We start from the raw sequence: 17,258 nt of genomic DNA, 5'->3' as shown, positions 1-17,258 counted from the left end.
TTTATTTGTAGTCGGTGTGGTGGATTTCGTTTCTGAAGCTGATATAGCTAGCATACTTTCAGGCATAAATAAAATATTTGTATTTTCTGGTATCTCCAGACTTACAGCTATTGAATCTTCTTTCGTTTGACAATCATTAGTTGTTGTCAATGCGGGGCAACAAGAACGAGCACGGTTAACATGCTTGGCGGTTAAAAACAAGCTGTCATATATTCTTCTGTGCATTTCTGCCGTTTACACTTAAGGCCTAATTAGTTTGTACGTTCCGTTCCGTAACGAATCAGCTGTTTTGTTTTTAGCTTGGGAAGTTCTGTATGTCGTTAGTTTTTCTGTAACATTGCCGTTCTGTTGCGGATGAATCTGTTAAAAACAGAATCTTGTCCGCAACGTTAAGTGACAGCTATAACAGGTGCCAAATCACCGTATTCGAAATCGAGTACTTTGTCATCGAAATGTAGTTAACGTGCATCACGGCAGTCGTTATCGAAACGTATTTACTCGAAGTTGTACTCGATTGGTAATCTCTTATCGAATAGAAACAAACCCTGGCGTTTTGTGATAAAACTAAACAAATCAACCAAAACAATGAAGTAAAATAATAAATAAATAAAAATATACGTATTTTTCTGATATTTTCTCAAAACTAGTGTAAAAAATATACATATTTTATTTAAAATTGTAAAATTTTGGGACACAATTTGTTTTGTATTTTGTTTACGTTTTTCACAACTTTGCACATGGTACTTTGTGCTAATCAAAGTAAAAAACATTCTGAAATTTGCCACAGGCCGATTTCTGAATTTTTTTCACAATTTAACAATTTATCACAAATTTATTTATTTTGTTTTCCTTTTTTGTTTTATTTTTCTTATTGTCATATGCTTCAGCAATGTAAAAAATAGTAGTAGGTAATATAAATTACGATCGACTACCGTGATCCAAAACATTGCGGCCATCTACACGAAGGTACACTCGATATAGAATGCCGTGATTTAGGCCCAGCTGATATCATATACAGACAAAAATGCTACCAATATGAAAGCAGTGGTGAAAGGGAAATATTTTTTTTTTACAAAAAAATAAAAAATTAAATATTTTCAAAAAAACATTGAAATTTAATAAAATAAACATAAATTTCTTCTAATGTATGTAAAAAATTTGTTTAAATTAAATCATTAACAAGCATTATATGTATGTATTTATAAAAATGTTCACAATAATATGTTGACGGTCTAAATACAAAAAACACTAAAAATAGTAACAAAATCACCAAGTTGGTTTTTTGGTCATTATTTTAAAAACAGCTGATACGATCTTACGGAAAAACTAACTACAATATAACAGCATTCAGAACGGCACAGAACAGAAACGTTACAGAACGCAAAGAGTAATGGAGCCTTTAACCTTCGCTCACTGTTTTCGTTAAAGAGACTTATTAAAGAGTAGTTGTAAATACTTTAATTAACACTCTTGATCTTTATATAATAGTTAAGCAAAAACAAAGTTCAAAAAAATAAAGAATTTTCACTTATTTGTCTTTTAGTTCTTGTTTTTTTTTATTTAATATTATTATTAAAATAAAAGCGTCCTTTCGCGTAATTAATAAACAGGTGTAATTTATATTTATTTTCCGAAAGAATCATTAAAATATCTCGGAGTAAAAATAAAACACGTCCAATTTCAATCACTGTGTGATGAACACTAAATGCACGTGTTTAAAAATTTTACATGTCGAAGGTACCCTACTTTGAGCTTTCATAGCGCCCCTGGATCATTGGTAGTGCCTATTTTAATAACTTAAACGCAAATACTCCTTGTCAAATTTTATCCCGGTCGGATGAGCTGTTTAGAAATGCCAGATTTATTTCCTAAAAATTTTGATTCTGCCCCACTGTGCGTCTAATACTACTCATTCAGATGCTATAATTAGACTTGCCACCTTTTGAAATTTCCAAAACGGGACACCACTAAATGATCAGAGAACGATGGAAAAATCATGGAAAATGACCTAGCGTGGGTTATAGGACTTGCTGAGTACATTACAAATTGTGTCAAACAATTTTAGAAACACCTTCAAATTCAGAAGTTATTCTGAAAAAACCGTTTACAGTGATGTTTTTCAACTTATCGATCTGTAACTCAGTCAGTTTTTGTTCAGTTTTTATTTTTTTTAACGTGTTGGGAAAGAAAACTCATTACGCTTCAAAATGACATGCATTTATTGATACATTTGTAAGTTATAAGTATTGTTTTTGTTACGATCTTTTTTGATTTGTGTCTCTTTTCATTGCTTATTTTGATATGAAAGCTTATAAAAATTTATATCAATGTATAAAGAAAAGTTCTTAATAAAACATGGTTTTAATTTTTCAAATCGGATGAAAACTGTAAAAGTTATTCAACTTTTCATTAATACCTTTTTGAGTATTTTCTCCCACAGCGCATATAAATGTAAAAAAAAAACAGGGTAAATATTTTTGAAAAAGTTTAATAACTTTTGCAAATATATAAACCGATTTTAATAAGTAATATCTCCTTTTTGTCTATATAAAATTGTCTTTAAAGCACTGTGCAAAAAAAATTTGGTTTTCATAGAAAAAAATTAAAATAACTATTGTTGAATTTGAAAAATTACGAAAAAAAATAAAAAAAAAAATTTGACTTTTTTAATAACTTAAACAATTTCTTAGATTATTTTATAAAATTTTGAAATCGGTTTTAAAATGTCTGAGTTAGAGGTATTGAAGTACTACCTACCCTAAAACACTTGTTTCAAAATAACTCAAAATTTTGAGGGTGTTCAAAATCTTTGAAAACTGTATTAGCATGTCCTCACCTAGGCATACAACCTCCATTAGGTCGCTTTTCAAGTTCTGACAAATAGTGTTATTTTGAAGCAGTGTTATTATCCTATTTTATTTATTAAAATCAACAATAACACATTAATTTCAATTGTGTGAAATCTGAAGAACTATTACTGTGAAAGTCTTCGAACTTTATATGATAGTTATTTTCGAATATCTGGAGAACTATAATTGTGGAAGTCTTAAAATTTTGCCCTAATATCACCCTTGCTATTCTACATTTTTTGGGTGAAAATGTTATTGTGTTAGTGGGCGTGGCATCTCTCATACAAAGTAAATAGTTAATTTCGAATATCTGGAGTACTATAATTGTGAAGTATTTAAACTTTGTATGAATCAAATTCTTGTCACTATACGGAGATTTGCTGAAAATGGGCGAGACTGAATTTTTTAAAGTAAATAGTTATTTTCAAATATCTGGAGTACTATAATTGTGAAATTCTTCAAACTTTATATGAATCAATTTCATATCACGACATGAATTTTAACCAAATTGGGAAGAATCGGAACAAGGTTTAAGGAAAATAAATATTTTCAGAACTATAATTGCGAGATTCCTCAAACTTGTCCGAAAGCTCGCTTATCATTTTATATAGTTTGGCTGTAAAATGGTCGGGATTGGATTAGTGGGAGTGACACCTCCCATACAAAGTATATAGTTAATTTCGAATATCTGGAGTACTTTAATTGTAATGTATTTAAACTTTGTATGAATCAAATTCTTATCACTGTACAGAATTTAGCTAAAATGGGCTAGATCGGAACAGTGGGTGTGAAACTTTCCATTCAAAGTACATAGTAAATTTTGAATATCTGTATAATTAAAATTGCGAGATTCTTCAAACTTTGTCTGAAAATTTATTTTTTATAATTTTACCTAAAAATATTTAAAATTTTTTATTTTACTACGTAGGAGTAACGAAGCGCAGCGGGTTATTTAATAAAGTTTACCCATTTCAGTCCATAATTTTAAATTTATATTTTTAATTGCATTTATCAGCTTTTTTATTATTATTTGAAGTAATAAATTCAACAAACTCAGTCCATTTCAATGGACCAACAACTCACCTTTAACTAAAGCTACAAGCATCCTAGAGCGAGTATCGTGCCATTTATTTTTCTTGAAAGTTAAATAATGTTTACTAATGAGTTTATTGAAACTCATAGAAGTTAAAAAAGTACCTATGTACATATGTATATTGTTAAATAGTGATATTCAGTTTTTAGAAAATACTATATTTCAGAAAATAAAGCATCCTTGGTTATCGGTATTTCCAATTTTTGAGTTTTTTATATTTTTCGTGGTAATTAATGAAAAAGTTATGTTTTTTTTTTTAAACGGGACAAATGGTGTCATAAAATATTTTAACGTGATTTTTATGTATTTATATGGGACCTGTGGCCAATTATGGACCGATATTCACAAAATTAAGTAGTATGATTTTTGAATACAAATTACAGATCTGTGTACTATTTTGGTTTAATATATGGAAGCTATGACCTATTATGGACCTTATATGGGAGCTATGGTTACATATGGACCGATGTTCACAAAATCCAGTAGTATGATTTCTGGATACAATTTACTGATCTGTGCGTAATTTCATTTTGATATTTGTTTTAAATATTTATTAAGGTTAATATCCTTTTCGGAAATGGGCCTTATAGAGGAGCTATGACCAATTATCGGACAATCTGCGTAAAATTTGGTACAGTGATTTCTATGTATATGAGTATTATTTGTGTCGAATTTTAGCATGATAAAGGTATTTATAAGAGATATATAATTACTTAACTGATATTCGGAAGTGGACCTTATGTGGAAGCTATGGTCAAATATGGACCGATATTCACAAAATTCTGTAGTATATTTTCTAAATTTAAATTACGGATCTGTATAAAATTTTGTTTTGATATTGATATTTTTAGATATTTATGTAGGTTTATGTGTTTTTCGGAAGTGGTCCTTATATGGGAACTATATACAATTATGGGCCGATATTCAAGAACTAGGTACAACGATTTTGGTATATATGGGGACTATTTATAACGATTTTCAACTTAATAGCTATATTTATAAGACATTTATGCTTATTTAAGTAATTTTCATGGACCGATTCTTATAATTTTTACCAGAGTTAGTCCTTTTAACATAAAAACAACGTGTGTAAACTTTTATGGTATATATATATAATAAATAACAAAACTATTTTAAAATTATCAAGTTTTTTTTATGTTGTCTCACATTTTGGTTCATAACTCTGGTTCCACTGAACCGATTTTGCTGATTTTCAATACAAAACTGCTTCGGAGAACAATAAATTTTTTTTTGCAAGTCTACCAATTTTGTTTGTCTATTTTGGACGTAAGCGTGTTTTACACAGACAGACAGACGGACATGGCTCAATCGACTTAGAATTTCATATGGATCAATAATATAATACTTTGTTGGGTCTCAGATGAATATTTCTCAATGTTACACACGGAATGACAAACTTATATATACCCTCATATATATAATAAAAACGCTAGTTGTTTAATAAAAAAATGTTTAAAAGAACAAGTACATAGTATAGCAACAACCAGTTAAGTTATTAAGTTTTTTTTGTTTAAATTAAATACATTTTAATAATTTATTGTTGTAACGGGTAATAACACGTCATTTGTGATCGATAGTAGCAAAAACAAATAGAAAAGATTTGTTAATATTTTGGGATAACTCAAATTAGGCAAAATCTTATTTATAATTCCATACTTAGTGCTGTATATGGAAATTTACCGAAATGAACAACAATAAATCATATCTTTGGTTTATTTCAAGTTTGATTTGAAAGAAAGTTACATATAAAATTATATACAACAAGTAAGAATGTTATATTCGGTTGTGCCGAATCTTATATACCCATCATCAATATAATACGGGCACCGATTGTTGTGCATTTTGTATAAAAACATTTATCTGGTTCTCCCGATTTGAATTGTATTGCTAGAGGCATATTTCACCTTGCTAGATTCATGCATTAAAATATTATCGGGATCAAAATATGTATAGTGGTCCAAAGTAGCACAAAGTTTTTCATATATTTTGATCCAACAATTTTTAACCATTTTTTTGTTTATTATTAGAAATAACTAACTATTTGTGGTAAATCTCGGTTTTCTAGGTCTCTTCGTATTTATTTTTAAATATCCGATGGTGATTTTCATAACTAAAATAGTTCTAAATATTATAATGTTTTTTTTGCATTTTTTTAGAATTATTAATAAAAACAATTAAGAGTGCTATATTCGATTGTGCCAAATCATGTATACCCACCATTAATATGGGGATATACACACATATTTTTCTGATATTGGGGTTATATGGAGCTTAGGGTTAATTTTGGACCAATCCTCACAAAAGTTGTTTGAAAGATTTAGGTCCATATAAAACTTGTTTATGTTTAATTTCATCACGATATTGATTATTATGAGACAGTTTCAGAATTGTTTATTAGTGAAATATATATACATATAACCGCGTACCGAATTTCATTTTCTATTTTAGCCCAGTCGCTATATGGGAATGAATCACTGTGCGGTGGTTTAACTTCTTAATGCATATGGGGGATTTCATGTCAAATGAACCAACTTTTAAAATCGATGTCTTCCGATGAAATTTACACCAAGTTTAGACCCATTGGATAGTAAGTCAGACACAATTTTTCAACAAGATCGGTAAATAACTCTCTGAGTTAAAAGGGGCCCAAATTTGAAATTTTGGCCAAACATGTGTTTTCTTCCATCCATGTAACGTATTACCTATTGTTCTTAGCAAAATGTGTAGTGTTTATAAAAAAAAGACTTTTTAAAAAATCGATTTGTAGGTTAACCGAAAATTGGCCTTTTTTAGAAAACCGGTTTTTCGGTTAACCGACATCGAAAAAACCGGTTAACCGTCATATATGTGTAGAAAGCATAAAATGTCCTATAAAGTATACACAGCTTTAAAATTTGTAGTTTTTTTTTAGTCAGGAATGGTTAATATTAAATAACTATAAATATACAAAAATTCAAATCATGAATTTTAGAACGTTTTTTGTGTCTCCTGTAATATTTCTGAAAAGGTCTTTGTACACTAAGCTAACGAAATGAATAATAAAATAAAATTTTAAGAACAAAACAATGAAGTCAAATATATTGAAAGAAGGTATGTACATAAAATTCAATTTAATGTTTGGTAAAATCATCACTAAGTTTATAATGAATCATTATTATGATTTAGCTTAACTTCTAGAATTATGCGGAATTAAATTTTTAATAGTTTCTTATGTGCAATTTATTCTGAAAAAGTTTTTCAGTAAATTCATCATCCTGTACTATTTAGAATCATTGTAATTTTTAAAAATATTTATCTAAAGATGTTTGTATTGTAAATCAGCAGTTTAGGTTTCAAATCAGACCAATAATGTGTACATAATGAATATAAAAAATGCACAAAAACATGAGATTTATTAATTTTAGTCCCAAATTTTAAAAACTGGTTAACCCAATGATGAAAACCGGATAAACTGGTTAACCGAAAATCAACATTTCAAATTAACCGGTTCCCAAAAAACCGAGATTTCCAAGAAAAACCGGTTTTTCTGTTAAACGGTTCATAAACACTAAAAATGTGTCCCTAATGTTTATTTAGCTATTTCTTCAATCTTTCAAAAAAAAAAATATTGAAAAAAATAAAATTTTATATTTTTTTCCGAAATCATAAACTTTTTTGACTTTTTTTCAAAATGCGAGTTCAAAATAAATGTTTTCTAACTCAAAACATAAATTTTTTGACTTTTTTTTGCAAAATCAAAAACTTTGTTGACTTTTTTTTTCAAAATGGACCATTCCTTTAACAGAGTTTTGTCGCTTAGTGGGATGCGAGTGGGATATCCTTGAAAATAAATATTTTGTAAATCAAGACATACAATTTTTGACTTTTTTTAGCAAAGTCTAAATTTTTTCCAAAATGGTCCCTTTTTTAAAATTGTTTGCCTCAAAAGAAAGCTTAGGTTCATTCCTTTAAGAGGTTTTTGGTCGCTTAGTGCGATGCAAGTGGAATATATATCAAAATAAATGTTTTGTAACTCGTTACTTTAAGAGCCTTTTGGTCTCGTAGTGCGATGCGAGTTATCAAAATAAATGTTTTCTCAATACATAAAATTTTTGTGTTAAAACATTTATTTGATATATATTCCACTCGCATCCCACTATGAGACTAAAAAGCTCATAATGGAAAAGACCTGAGGCATAGAGAAAACACATAGAGCGGATACAAGAAAAAAACTCAAACAAAAAAATTACTCAAAATAATCACACATACGAGTGTTGTTTTTGTTTTCACATAGTTTTTTCTACTAATACATTCTCACCACTTAGGTTTCTGACAACTGAGTTAGGTCTTTGACAGGAGAGTTTCCGCTCTATGTCTATTCTCTATGACCTGAGGTTTCTTTAGAGCACAAAAAATTAAAAAGCGACCCTTTTTGAAAAAAAAACTCAAAAAAGTTTTTGATTTTACGAAAAAATTTTTATTGCAGGCTGTGCTTAACAGACCATGAACTGCCTAAGAATATGTTTTTGGAAAAAAACGAACTCGAGTATTTTCTAAAAAGTCATGAAGTTGATATAATGTTAGTTTCGGAAACCCATTTGACGTCTAGAAGTTTATTTAAGATAAATGGATATGTTTTTTATGGCACAAATGATCCAAGAGATAGAGCATGTGGAGGCTCTGGAATTTTAATTAAAACCCGTATCAAACACCATTCAATGTGTGATATTTGTGAAGATTATCTTCAAGCTACGACAATCTGTTTGGATGATTGCTACAGAAACCTATTAATTTCGTCGATAAATTGGTTGAAATATAGAAAATATATTAGCACACACAGTACAGAAAATATATCTCTAAGAACACCAGAAGATATCGATATCTCACTCAAAAATTTTGAACAAAACTTAAAACTTGCTGTTGAACACGCCACTCAAATAACCCAACAAATAAGATACAATAGACTCTATTCTGCAGACATTGAACAGTTATTAGCTGAAAAAAGAAGAGTTCGTCGAGAGTGGCAACTCTATAGATCCCCTCAACGGAGCTTAGAAAATGTCGCAAACGCCTCAGTATGCTTCTTCACAAACGCAAAACTGAATCGATTAATAAATATTTGGAGAACTTAGATGCCACCCAGTACTCAAACTACTCTCTATGGCGAGCTACAAAAAAATTAAAAAGACCTGTTATGAGCAGACCTCCTCTACGTAATTCTAGTGGAGGCTGGGCGAGAAACGATACTGAAAAGGAAACCTGTTTGTTAGTCATCTAAAGAATGTATTTTCCCCAAACGAGTCAAACGACATAATAGAGTTACCACCTACTTTACCCCATATTACTGCAGCTGAACCACTTCGTTTTGAGATTTCAGAGATTAACAAGGCTATTGTTGATTTAAACTCCAAAAAATCACCTGGTATTGATAAAATCAGTAACAAGATGCTCCTCGAGCTACCCCAAATTGCATTAAGAATAATCCTATTTATTTTTAATGCTATATTACGCCTTGAATATTATCCACCAGAATGGAAGGTTTCTTTAGTTACAATGATACCTAAGCTGGGAAAAGATCACAGTAAAGTAGAATCATATAGACCCATTAGCCTATTGTCAAATATATCAAAGCTATTCGAAAAACTGTTAATGCACAAGTTAAAGCCGATAGTGAATCATTATCGGCACTCAATTCGGATTTCGAGAAAAATATAACACCATAGAACAAACTCACAGGTTGGTAGAAATCATATCCAACTCTTCATCGACGTTTCGCAAGCCTTCGACAAAGTTTGGCATGAAGGATTATCGATAAAAATAAAACAATATTTACCAGTGAACACACACAAGCTTCTAGAAAGTTATTTAAGTCATCGAAAGTTCGTTCTTAAAGAGGGACACTTCATAAGTTCACCACAGCCTATTGAAGCAGGCGTACCCCAAGGAAGTATACTGGGTCCCTTCCTATATTTGCCATATACTTGTGATATGCATACAAACAGTCGAACCCACATATCTACTTTTGCTGATGACACAGCTATACTAGCCATTCATGAAAACCCCCAAGAAGCATCTGTACTGTTACAAGACCATATACTCGACATAGAAAGGTGGTTAAAACAATGGAGAATAAAAGTAAAGGAGCAAAAATGTATACATCTTACATGCACATTGCGTAGAGAATCGTGCCCTCCAATCCTAATAAATAATCACATAATACCTCAACAAACTGAAGTTAAATATCTAGGTTGCATCTAGACCGACGTCTTACCTGGAAAAAGCATATAGATACGAAATTGACTCAAATGAAGTTAAAATTACTACAAATTTACTGGCTAATTGGAAAAAACTCGAGATTGAGTTTAGATAACAAACTTTTGCTGTACAGCTCAATAATAAAACCCATATGGTGCTATGGAATTCAATTATGGGGCACGGCCTCAGCATCTAATATTGAAAAAATTCAAAGATCCCAAAATAAAATATTACGAATGATAACAGGATCTATAAATTAAACAAATTTTTTCGTCCAACTGTGGTGGGACGTAAATAAAAAATAATATTTAGATTTAAGATTTGAACAAATTATTGATAGTTCACATTATTTTGTGAAGATACAATAAATAAAATATGAAATAAAAAAAAAAAATTTACGAAAATTGTTTATCTTGATTTTGTTTATTTATAACATTTATTTTGATATATATCCCAATCGCATCCCACTAAGCGACTAAAACCCTCTTAAAGGAATGGACATACGCTTTCTTTTGAGCAAAAAAATAAAAAAGAGCACATTTTGTAAAAAATAATTTAGATTTTCCAAAAAATAAGTCAAAAATTGTAGGTATTGAGTTAGAAAACATTTATTTTGATAAATATCCCACTAAGCGACCAAAGAGGTCTTCAAGGAAAAGACATAAACTTTGTTTTGAGCAAAAAAAATTTAAATTTTGAAAAAAAAAATTCAAATAAATTTCTGATTTTGCAAAAAAAATCAAAAAATGTATGTTTTGAGTTACAAAACATTTATTTTGATAGATATCGAACTCACATCCCACTATGCGACCAAATAGCTCTTGAAGGAAAATATCTAAGCTTTCTTTTCAAACAAGTTTTTTATTTCTGAATTTTTTTTTTAATTTTTTTTGTAAATTTTTTTTTGAAAGATTGATGAAATAGCTTACTAAACTATTTGGCATATATTTTGCTAAGAACAATAGGTAATAAGTTACATGAATGGGAAAAAAACACATGTTTGGCCAAAATGTCAAATTGTTGAAAAATGCAAATTTCATCCCGATCGGAAGACATCGATTTTAAAAGTTGGTTCATTTGACATGAAATCCCCCATACATATTTTTTTTAGCAGTTAAAAGACAAATTTGTACTTACCACTGAAATATTTTGTTTGTCTGTTTCACCTTTCTTATTTTTTTTGGTTTTAGTTTTCTTCTTAGAAACGCCTATCTTTTCCAAACTGTTTTCATCGCCATCATTTGTGAGTTCATTCCTTTTTTCCACTTCCTGCCTTATATCAGTGTCATTGGATGATTCAGACTTCACAAATTCTTTATTGACCAATGTTGAGGATGTGACAGCATGTCTATTGAGGTCTGGATCTTCTGATTTATGTTTGGACATAATTAGTTTACCTTCCGATTTAATATTTTGTTTCCTGGTAGTTGTAGTTGTTGTCGTGGAAACGGATAATAAGTGTTGTTCCTCAGCTTGAGCCAACGTAATTAGCTTTTTTGATTTTTTCTTAGAGCACACCGTAGACTGAAAATAATATATAAGTTATCACAAATTTATATTAGTGAATTATTTATTTATTTATTCAGTATAGCAATACAAACCCCAAAATATAAATATAGTACTCAGCAATAAAAATCCCGAGTTTACAAAATATTTTGTTTATAAATAAAAATCATTGAAAATTGCAATTAATATATTTCTTTTTTTTCATCATTTATTTATTGTATCTTCATTATTTAATGAACTAACAATAAGTGGTTCAAATCTTATATCTAATATTATTATTTAATTAGTCCAGCCAGTGCCGGACGAAAAAATTTTGTGTTCATGGTTGTTTTGGTTAAATTGGCATTCTTCCTTCTAGATTAGGTCTGCTGTGTCCCTCCTTCTTAATCGAGTGTGGCCACGGTTATCTAATATGTTGCGGGCCAGCGGGTTTGGGTGAACTTCAAGTTTTTTTAAATATTTTTGTACGTTTTTCGAGATTTCAGTTTTTACAATGGGCACGTTTAGATCTTTGTGTATATTCGCGTTTTTGATATACCAGGGGGCAAGTGTGATCATTCTTAGAAACTTGTTTTGGCGTCTTTGGATCTTTTCTACATTTGACGCCGAGGCCGTGCCCCATAACTGTATGCCATAACACCATATCGGTTTTATGATCATGTTATAAAGTAGAAGTTTACAATCTAAACTAAGCGTGGAGTTTCTGCCAATAAGCCAATTAATTTGAATTGATTTCAATTTCATTTGAGTCAACTTTGCATCTATATGACTTTTCCATGTAAGGCGACGATCGAGATGTATTCCGAGGTATTTCACTTCCGATTGTTGAATTATTGTTTGGTTATTGATATGAATAGGGGGGCATGATTCTCTACGCAATGTAAATGTAATGTGTGTACATTTTTGCTCGTTGACTTTAATTTTCCATTGTTTTAACCATTTTTCTAATTCAAATATGTGGTTTTGTAAGTGACGAGACGCTTCTTGAGGGTTTTCATGAATGCTTAGAATAGCAGTATCATCAGCAAATGTTGATGTATGAGTGCGATTGTTAGTTGGCATATCAGACGAATACATCAAATATAAAAAAGGTCCCAGGATACTGCCTTGGGGGACTCCAGCTTCAATGGGTTGTGCAGTACTTAAAAAGTTTCCCTCTTTAACCTTAAATGTTCGACCAGTTAAATAGCTTTCCAACAGCTTATGTGTGTTTGCCGGTAAATTTTGACTCAATTTGTATATTAATACATATTTATAACATATTTTGAAACTCAAAAGAAAAGTTTTTACACTTATCAGCTGAAAGGAAGCAAGGGTCTACAAGTTGTAATAAAGGGTATTGACTGTAATGTTGAACCACTCGAAATAAAGCAAAGCTTAGAAGATAAAGGCTATAAGACAAAAAATGTAATAAATATTAGAAATCGCGAAAAAATACCCCAACCACTCTTCCGTGTTGAACTTGAACCCGGTGACATAAACCTGAAAAAAAAATGAAACACATCCCATATATAACTTGAAGTACTTATTACATCGTAAAATTACGGTAGAAGAACCACACAAACGATTTGGCCCCGTTCAATGTATGAATTGCCAAGAATATGGACACACCAAGGCATATTGCAAATTGCCACCAGTATGTGTCATTTGCGGGGAGTTGCATAACACATCCCAATGTAACAAATCTAAAGATGATCCTAAAATAAAAAAATGCAGCAATTGCGGAGGTAACCACACAGCAAACTACAGGGGTTGTCCTGTCTACTCAATTGTTAAAAAATCACAAAGCCAGAAACCAAAGATTTTCCCCGCTCAGCCATTAAATAACATCAATTTGAACTACCCCCCGTTGCAACAGACATATGACAACAAAGTAACATATGCAAATGTACTTAGAAACAACCAAACTCAGCCGCAAGTCCGTCAACCCCAAAACGAAAATATGAACCCAGAGGTAAGAGAGCAAACGCCAATTTTAAATTTTACCCGACTAGAATCTACAATAGAAACTCTTGTGCAATCGGTAAATAACTTTACAAACTCAATGAGTAACATGATGCAAGAAATGCTTAAGATGCAATCAATGTTATTGCAGGCTGTGCTTAACAGACCATGAACTGCCTAAGAATATGTTTTTGGAATGCAAACGGCATACACCAACACAAAAACGAACTCGAATATTTTTTAAGAAACCAACAAATTGATGTAATGCTGGTTTCTGAAACTCATTTGACGTCCAGAAGTTCCTTTCGAATAAATGGATATGTAATATATGACACCAAAGATCCCAGAGGTAGAGCATGCGGAGGCTCGGCAATTTTAATAAAAGCTCGAATAAAACACTACTTAATGTGTGATTTTTGCGAAGATTATCTTCAAGCTACTACAATCTGTCTTGAAGATTTTCATCGAAACTTAGTGATTTCATCGATATACTCACCCCCAAGATTCTCAATTACAGAAAGTCAATATAATAGATTTTTTAAATCACTAGGCCCCCGTTTCCTGGCTGCTGGCGATTATAATGCTAAGCACACATTCTGGGGATCACGACTGATTACCCCTAAAGGTCGTGTTTTGTTCGACTCAATTTCTAAAATGGGTTTGCATGTGCTTTCGAGCGGCCAACCTACTTACTGGCCTACTGACCCACGAAAAATACCGGATGTTATTGATTTTAGCGTGATGAAAAATATCCCTAGAGAAATGATTCAAATTGAATCCTCGCTGGAACTATCTTCAGATCACTCACCCACTATTATTACTTTATTGAGCCCCCTAGAAATAGTATCCCCGAATGGTAATTTAGCGATGGCAGGCACAAGAATAAATTGGCTCAAATATAAAAAATACCTCAGTACACATTGCTCGGAAAACATACCGCTAAGAACACCAGAAAACATCGATCACTCTCTTATCAATTTCGATAAAAATCTCAGAATGGCTGCTCAACATGCTACCCAAACACCCCGAAAATTCAGATATAATAGAATTAATTCTGCAGATGTCGAACGGCTCTTAAATGAAAAAATAAGATTTCGAAGAGAGTGGCAATTGCACAGATCCCCCCAACTAAAATCGAAGCTTAAAGATTGTATAAAAAGACTTAAAAAGCTCTTGGAATTTCAAAAAATGGAATCATTGAATAAATATTTAGAAAGCCTGGACGCAACCCCGCGATCGGATTACTCATTATGGCGAGCAACAAAAAATCTTAAAAGACCCGTTATATGTAAGTCCCCCTTGCGAAATTCAAGTGGTGGTTGGGCAAGAAATGATACTGAAAAAGGGAATCTGTTTGTTAATCATTTAAAAAAAGTATTTACACCGAACACATCAAACGAAGCAATTGAGTTGCCACCTGTTGCACCCTATTTTGGAGCAGCCGTACCCCTACGTTTTGAGATTCGAGAGATCGAAAATGCTATTGCTGATTTAAATCCCAAGAAAGCGCCTGGTATGGATAAGATCAGCAACAAGATGCTTATGGAGCTACCCCGGATAGCAATAAAAATAATTCTTTTTATTTTTAATGCTATATTACGACTTGAATAATGAACTAACAATAAGTGGTTCAAATCTTATATCTAATATTATTATTTAATTAGTCCAGCCAGTGCCGGACGAAAAAATTTTGTGTTCATGGTTGTTTTGGTTAAATTGGCATTCTTCCTTCTAGATTAGGTCTGCTGTGTCCCTCCTTCTTAATCGAGTGTGGCCACGGTTATCTAATATGTTGCGGGCCAGCGGGTTTGGGTGAACTTCAAGTTTTTTTAAATATTTTTGTACGTTTTTCGAGATTTCAGTTTTTACAATGGGCACGTTTAGATCTTTGTGTATATTCGCGTTTTTGATATACCAGGGGGCAAGTGTGATCATTCTTAGAAACTTGTTTTGGCGTCTTTGGATCTTTTCTACATTTGACGCTGAGGCCGTGCCCCATAACTGTATGCCATAACACCATATCGGTTTTATGATCATGTTATAAAGTAGAAGTTTACAATCTAAACTAAGCGTGGAGTTTCTGCCAATAAGCCAATTAATTTGAATTGATTTCAATTTCATTTGAGTCAACTTTGCATCTATATGACTTTTCCATGTAAGGCGACGATCGAGATGTATTCCGAGGTATTTCACTTCCGATTGTTGAATTATTGTTTGGTTATTGATATGAATAGGGGGGCATGATTCTCTACGCAATGTAAATGTAATGTGTGTACATTTTTGCTCGTTGACTTTAATTTTCCATTGTTTTAATCATTTTTCTAATTCAAATATGTGGTTTTGTAAGTGACGAGACGCTTCTTGAGGGTTTTCATGAATGCTTAGAATAGCAGTATCATCAGCAAATGTTGATGTATGAGTGCGATTGTTAGTTGGCATATCAGACGAATACATCAAATATAAAAAAGGTCCCAGGGGGACTCCAGCCTTGGGGGACTCCAGCTTCAATGGGTTGTGCAGTACTTAAAAAGTTTCCCTCTTTAACCTTAAATGTTCGACCAGTTAAATAGCTTTCCAACAGCTTATGTGTGTTTGCCGGTAAATTTTGACTCAATTTGTATATTAATCCAGCATGCCATACCTTATCAAACGCTTGAGAGATGTCGATGAAGAGTGCAGAACAGTATTTCTTTTCTTCAAACGCTTTTCTCACCATATTTACAAGTCTATGGGTTTGTTTGATAGTACTGTGTTTTCTTCTAAATCCAAATTGATGATTCGGAATACAATTGTTTTCAGTTAACATCGGGTACAACTTGTTCATAAGTATCTTCTCAAATAGCTTTGATATATTAGACAATAGGCTGATGGGTCTGTATGATTCTACTTTTGTGTGATCTTTTCCCGGCTTGGGTATCATGGTAACCAGTGAAACCTTCCATTCTGGAGGATAATATTCAAATCGTAATATAGCATTAAAAATAAAAAGAATTATTTTTATTGCTATCCGGGGTAGCTCCATAAGCATCTTGTTGCTGATCTTATCCATACCAGGCGCTTTCTTGGGATTTAAATCAGCAATAGCATTTTCGATCTCTCGAATCTCAAAACGTAGGGGTACGGCTGCTCCAAAATAGGGTGCAACAGGTGGCAACTCAATTGCTTCGTTTGATGTGTTCGGTGTAAATACTTTTTTTAAATGATTAACAAACAGATTCCCTTTTTCAGTATCATTTCTTGCCCAACCACCACTTGAATTTCGCAAGGGGGACTTACATATAACGGGTTTTTTAAGATTTTTTGTTGCTCGCCATAATGAGTAATCCGATTGCGGGGTTGCGTCCAGGCTTTCTAAATATTTATTCAATGATTCCATTTTTCGAAATTCCAAGAGCTTTTTAAGTCTTTTTATACAATCTTTAAGCTTCGATTTTAGTTGGGGGGATCTGTGCAATTGCCACTCTCTTCGAAATCTTCTTTTTTCATTTAAGAGCCGTTCGACATCTGCAGAATTAATTCTATTATATCTGAATTTTCGGGGTGTTTGGGTAGCATGTTGAGCAGCCATTCTGAGATTTTTATCGAAATTGATAAGAGAGTGATCGATGTTT

The 17,258-nt window shown here is 31.8% G+C and overlaps 1 protein-coding gene across 1 annotated transcript in view; it reads right to left on the bottom strand.

The window, feature by feature from the left end:
• Positions 1–17,258, bottom strand: part of LOC135957371 (F-actin-monooxygenase MICAL3) — a 513,724-nt gene that overhangs the window by 376,988 nt on the left and 119,478 nt on the right. Inside the window, exon 4 of the mRNA XM_065508105.1 lies at positions 11,335–11,721. Within this exon, the coding sequence (XP_065364177.1) occupies positions 11,335–11,721 (387 nt within the window). The remainder of the gene's footprint in view (positions 1–11,334; positions 11,722–17,258) is intronic.

The sequence above is a fragment of the Calliphora vicina genome, chromosome 4, assembly GCF_958450345.1.
Source record: "Calliphora vicina chromosome 4, idCalVici1.1, whole genome shotgun sequence".
NCBI lineage: Eukaryota > Metazoa > Arthropoda > Insecta > Diptera > Calliphoridae > Calliphora > Calliphora vicina.
Note: the sequence above shows the minus strand (reverse complement) of the source record. Positions and strands in the feature narration are given on the sequence as shown.